Genomic DNA, 6,366 nt, shown 5'->3' on the forward strand with positions numbered 1-6,366 from the left:
GGAATGGGGGAGTCGGGGACCCAGAACACCGGGAATGGGGGAGTCAGGGACACAGGGACACCGGGAATGGGGGAGTCAGGGACACAGGACACCGGGACCAGTAGTGCCATGGGACCACCAGGATTCTGGGATCACCAGGATTCTGGGATCATCAGGACTATGGGACCATCAGGACTATGGGACCACCAGTGCCATGGGACCATCAGTGCCATGGGACCACCAGGACTATGGGACCATCAGGACTGTGGGACCACCAGGACTGTGGGACCACCAAGACCCATCACCCCCTCAAAGGGATCTAAGGCAGGGTCAGCATCCCGGGACCACCAAAAGCCCAGGAACACGGGACTCAGGCACCCATCAGCACCCCAGGACCACCAAGACTGTGGGACCACCAGGACCATGGGACCACCAGGACCCATCACCCCCTGAAAGGGATCTCGGCAGGGTCAGCACCCCAGAACCACCAGGAGCCCAGAACCACCACCAGAATAACGGGGCCACCAGTGCCATGGGATGTGGCATAAACCTGCATTATATGGGAAAACCGTTGTTTGAACACGTCTTAAAATGGCCTTTGGTGGTCTCTCTGCAAACACGTGTTTCTTCTTCCCCAAACCCCCCCAGTTATCTCAGTGTTCTCTCAGGAACGTCCTGGGAAGGGGTCCTGAGGTGTTTCACTGGTCCCATTGGCTGCTGACCCTTTACCTGCTGGGTTTTTCTGCGACCCCGAACTCGGGACTGGTTCCCCTCTGACCCTCCCAAGAGCTTTAGAACCCCCTTCCCAACAATAACTTGCCTCCTGTGGACGCCGGTGCGCTGTCTCCGTGCCTGCCATGGAACCACGTTGGGTGCTGGGGGGAGGGGAGGGCACCTCTCCCCTCCAGGCTCGGGGCCAGAAGCCCCCGAGGAAACCCCCGGAGTTCCCCTTCCCCATCCCTCCAGCCGTCGGAAGGGTTCTTCGGATGGAGATGGAACTAGAACTGGGCCGGCCCCACGCCGGGGGTGGGGAAAGGGAGCCACAATGGGACTACCGGGACTGTGGGACCACCAAAACCCCTCAGCCCCCCAAAGGGACCCGGGCAGGGGCAGCGCCCCGGGACCACCAGAATCATGGGACCACCAAGAGCCGGGCACCCAGCAGCACCCAGCACCCCCCAGGGGGATCCCCAAAAGGCATCTGGGCAGCACCAGCACCCCAAAGGGGACCCGGCGCCGCTGGGACCCCGAATGAGACCCGAGAGCCCCTGACCCCTCCACGGGGAATGCGGGCACCCCAAAAGGAACCCAAGAACCGCCCCCCAGCACCCCAAAAGGAACCTGGGACCCCTCAGCATCCCAAGAGGAACCTGGGCACCCCTCGGCACCCCAAAAACCCTAAAGCCCCTAAAAACACCCCGTCACCCCTAAATGGGCCTCCACCAACCCTGGCACCCCCCAGGGCACCCCCGATCCCAGGGGGGTCCCAGACACCCACCACAGCCTTTATGAACCCGTTGCCCCAAAAACACCACAACACTGCCCCTCCCCAAGTAAAAACGGACCCTGGAACGTGGGGACCGCTATCCCCACACAGGGGACCCCAAACCCGGACCCCCTCGCCATAAAGGGCCCGGGGACCCCCCCGTCCCCGAACACGGGACCCCAAACCGCGGCCCCCTCCTCCCCCATCACCCTCCGGAGATCCCCGACCCTCCCTTGTCCCCCCTCAGCCGCTCCCCCTCCCCTGTCACCCCCCTCTCCCTCACGAACCCCCCGGCGCCGCCATCTTGGCGCGCACAACGAGCGGGCGGCGCCGGCGCGGCTCCCGCCCAGCGGGGGCGGCCCGGGGGGCCCGCGCCGGTCGCGGGGGGTGCCGGGGGGCGGCGGGGGCTCGCCGGGGGGACGCGATGGGCGGCGGGGGCGGCGATGGCGGCGGATGAGGGACCGGCCCGGCCCCGACTCACCCCGAGCGCTGCAACCGCCGCTGCCGACCGGGCGGGGCCTGCCGTCACTTCCGGCGCGGCCTCCCCGCCCCCCGGGGCTGCCCGTCAGAGCGCCTGAACCCGCCCCGGTACCGGCACCGGCCCCCCCCGCGCCGCCGCTCCGCCCGCGCTGTCCCCGCGCCCCCAGCGCGGCCCCACCGCCCCCCGCGCCCCCTCGGCCCCCCAAATCCTCCCTCAGTGCCGCACCTCCGCTCGGGCACCGCGCGGGACGCCCCCAGCGCGGGGGCCTCGGGCTCCCGCCTTCGCAAGTCCCGCCCCCACCGCGCGCGTCGCTATGGCGACGGTTTTCCCGCCGCCTTGGCCACGCCCACAGCGGTGACGCGCCGCCGCGCCCTGCGAATCGGAGCGTTTATTCTAATCAGGGCCCGCCCGCCAGGCTGATGGTGGCCAATGAAACGCTCTCGGTCGAGAGGCTCCGCCCCTTCTCGTAGATGACGTACAGCAGGGGGCTGGGGTCTTCCTCGCCGGGGGGCGGGGCCGCCAGGGCGGAGTAGCCGCTCGGCCCCTCCCACAGGCGCAGGCCACGCCCCCACCACGTGGCCCCGCCGTCGAAGCTCCAGCGCAGGGTCAGGTTCACCCCTGGGGGGGGAGGGGGGTCAGGGACACGCCCACCCCGTGCAGGACACGCCCATATAGCAGAGGCCACACCCCCGCACCGACCGCATTTTATACTCTGTTCACACCCCCTGGTGTAAGCCACGCCCCCTTCTTTAAACCACGCCCCCTCTCTTAAAGCGTTGTCCCCTGGCCCCCAAATCGGGACATTGGGGACCCCCCCCCAGGCCTGGGGACACTCCGGGCACCTCGATGTCCCCAGAGCCCCCCCAGGACCCCCTGGGATCCTCCCGGACACCAAAGCCCCCCCATGTCCCCCCAGATCCTCCCCCACATCCCCCCTCATATCTTCCTCCATGTCCCCCCATGTCCCCCCATATCTCCCATGTCCCCCCTCATATCTTCCCCTGTGTCCCCCCCATATCCCCCTCATGTCCCCCCCCCCATATCTTCCCCCATGTGCCCCTAAATTCCCCCGTGTCCCCCCTCATATCTTCCCCTGTGTCCCCCCCCGTACCCCTTCATATCCCCCTCATGTCCCCCCCCATATCTTCCCCCATGTCCCCCTAAATCCCCCCATATCCCCCCCACACCCCCCCCCATATTCCCCCCCGCGTCCCCCCCCTCACTTTCTCTCTCGTGGGCGGGGTTGCTGAAGAACACGACCCCCCCGCTGACCAGGACCCCCGCGGCCACGGCGGGGTCTGGCAGGGCGGGGTCGAAGGTGACGGCGGCGGGGGGCAGCGTGGCCCCCCCGTCCCAGCTGCGGGCCAGCATGCGGCAGCGGCAGCGGAACGAGTCCTGGTTGCGGATGCTCACGCCCAGGGACCCGTCCGGCAGCTCGTAGGGCTTGGGGAGGGGGGGGCGGAGGGTCACAGCCACCCCCCCGGGCGGTGAAACCCCCCCCGGGACCACCCGGCTCACCCCCGAGAGCTGAGCACAACGAGGACCCCCCCTCCCGGGCAGATGGGACCACCCAAATGGGAGGGTCCCCCCATCCCTGGGCTCCTGGGTCCCCCAAATATGAGGGTCCCCCCATCCCTGGGCTCCTGGGTCCCCCAAATATGAGGGTCCCCCCATCCCTGGAATCCTGGGCCCCCCCAAATATGAGGGTCCCCCCATCCCTGGAATCCTGGGCCCCCCCAAATATGAGGGTCCCTCCATCCCTGGACTCCTGGGGTCCCCCAAATATGAGGGTCCCTCCATCCCTGGACTCCTGGAGACCCCAAATATGAGGGTCCCCCCATCCCTGGGCTCCTGGGTCCCCCAAATATGAGGGTCCCCCCATCCCTGGATTCCCGGGGCCCCCAAGAGACCCCCATTGCCCCCAAGCCCAACAATTCCCAGAGTCCCCCCCTCCCTGGATTCCCGGGGCCCCCAGGAGTCCTGCAGGAGACCCCCGGGAGCCCCCCCCAATTCCCAGAGTGCCCCTATCCATGGATTCCTGGGTCCCCCAGGAGTCACCCATTGCCCCCAACCCCCCCAATTCCCAGACTCCCCCCATCCCCAGGACCCCCCTCAGATCCCCCCCCTTCTCCCAAACCCCCATTGCCAGACTCCCCCACCCCCGGGACCGCCCCCCCCACCATCGCAAGCCCCTCCCCTGACCTGGCACTCGTCGGTGGTGAAGTCTCGGGGGTGCCGGGGGGCCCCGAAGGGGATGGCGGGCAGGACCCCCCCCATGCGCCACGAGACCCCCCCCTCGTCGCTGAGCAGCATCGAGACCCCGTCCCGCTCCAGCGTGCAGTGCCCGCAGAACACCAGCCGGCCCCCGAACGGTGGTCTCTGCTTCTGGGGGGGGCACAGGGACACGAACACGGGGGGGTGAGACCCCCCGGACCCCCCCCGACACCCCCAGTTGCCCTCCCCAGTTCCCCCCCACTCATACCTGGATGCCGCTGCCGGGCCCGGGGGCGAAAACCTCCCCCCCCACGACCCCCGAGAGGTTCTGGGGGGGCCCCCAGGAGCAGCCCACCTCGCGGCTGCGCAGCATGAGGGTGGTGGGGGGCCCGCAGGGCGGGGGGGGGTGGGCGCAGCGGGCGAAGAGCAGCAGCACTTCGGGGCCCACGCTCAGCAGGGCCCCCAAATGCAGCCCGTCGCCCCCAGGCCGTCGTCGGCCGCCACCTCCGTGGGGCCCCACGTGGCTCCTGGGGAGGGGGGGACACACGGGCAGAGGACCCCCCTCACCCAACCAGGGACCCCCCCCCACAACCCATAGACCCCCGGGAGACACAGAAACCCCCCCAAATCCCCCCCCCCCCAATCTCCCACAGAGACCCCTCAGCTCGGCCCAAAACCCGCCCACAACACACCAACCCCCCCCAGAGACCACTCAGGGAACCCCAGGACCCCCCCCCAGCCCCCACGAGGATCCCCCCAGGACCCCCATAGACCTCCCCAAAAATCTCCCCCAGAGACCGCTCAGGGACACCCCCAGCCCCCCCCCTCAGACCGCCTCAAAAACCTCCCAGACCCCTCAATCACTCTTCAGCCCCCTCCCCCCAAGACCCCCCCATGGCCCCCCCACCTCCATCAGAGGAGCGGTGGCAGGCGATGACTTTGGCCCCCCCAGACCCCCCCTAACCCCTCAGGGACCCCCAGGACCCCCCCAGAACCCCCCCAGGACCCCCCCAGGACTCCCCAGGGACCCCCAGGCCCCCCCCAGGCCCCCCCACCTCCGTCGGGGGAGCGGCGGCAGGCGATGACTTTGGCCCCCACGTCCCCCGCCGACTGTTTCCTGCCCTCGGCGCAGGCCAGCAGGGCCCCCCCGGGGGTGGCGACCACCAGGGGCACGCGGAAGGTGTGGACCCCCCCGCGCCCCTCCCCGCTCACCCACAGCACCTGCTCCCGCACCACCCGCGGCCGCACCTGGGGGGGGATGAGGGGGTTACGGGGGGCTTTGGGGGGTCCCGGGGTGATGGGGGGTCGGGGTGGGGGGGCAGTGACAGGGTGGAAGAGAGGGGTAATAATGGGGGGAGCTTTGGGGGGGTTATGGGGCTGGGGGGGGCGTTGGGGGGGGTTATGGGGGTGGGGGGGGGTCCTTGGGGGTGTTTATGTTGCTGAGGATACCTAGAGTGCAATAATGGGGAGGCCCTTTGGGGGGTTATGGGGCTGGGGGGGCGTTGGGGGGGTTATGGGGGTGGGGGGTCCTTAGGGGGGGTTATGGGGGTGGGGGGGGTCCTTGAGGGGGTTATGGGGCTGGGGGGGAACACTGGGGGTCACGGGGGGACATTAGGGGGGTCTATGGGGGGGGTCACCACCGAAAGCCCTGCGGGGTCCCCGAGAGGGGCTTTTATGCCCCGGGGGGGGGTCCCAGTGCCAGGGGAGTCAAGGTGGGGTCAGTGGGGGGGTCCCCTGTCCCCTCCCACCGGTACCGTGTCGGGGGTCAGGGTGGGGCCAGGGCGGGGTCAGTGGGTGCCCCCATTTCTCCCCCCCCCGGTACCGTGTCGGGGGTCGGGTGTGGGGTCAGAGAGGGGTCAGCGGGTGCCCCCCGTGTCCCCCCCCCCCGGTACCGTGTCGGGGGTCGGCTGCCAGCGCCCCGCGGCCCCCACCGCGAGCAGCAGCGGCGGCAGCAGCGCCCGGAGCATCGCGGCCCCTTTAAGAGAACCCGGAAGTGCCACCGGCAAACCCTTGTCGTGGGGCACGTGACCGCCGCGAGGGCGGGGCCCGACCTTAAAACGGCAACGGGGCCCGGTGGTTTTCAGTCCTAAAGCGGCAACGCCGCGCGTGTGGGGTCCGCAAAAATAAATCCGTTTTAATGATTTATTAATAAATAGTAAATAATAAGTTAAACATTTAAATAAAACAAAAATAAATTTAAAATAAA

General features: G+C 68.8%; 1 protein-coding gene across 1 annotated transcript; it reads right to left on the reverse strand.

The window, feature by feature from the left end:
* Positions 1-2,301: 2,301 nt before the first annotated feature.
* On the reverse strand, positions 2,302-6,137 carry NEU1 (neuraminidase 1; the record flags this gene model as incomplete). The annotated part of the gene is made up of 6 exons (XM_039379338.1): positions 2,302-2,564; positions 3,170-3,389; positions 4,149-4,331; positions 4,429-4,687; positions 5,216-5,408; positions 6,053-6,137. Coding segments are annotated over 6 exons (1,161 nt in total), but the record flags the coding sequence as incomplete, so codon positions are not given.
* Between the last annotated feature and the right edge of the window lie 229 nt (positions 6,138-6,366).

This window comes from Pipra filicauda, unplaced genomic scaffold, assembly GCF_003945595.2.
Source record: "Pipra filicauda isolate LSUMZ 115617 unplaced genomic scaffold, ASM394559v2 scaffold1650_size16413_pilon, whole genome shotgun sequence".
NCBI classification, from domain to species: domain Eukaryota; kingdom Metazoa; phylum Chordata; class Aves; order Passeriformes; family Pipridae; genus Pipra; species Pipra filicauda.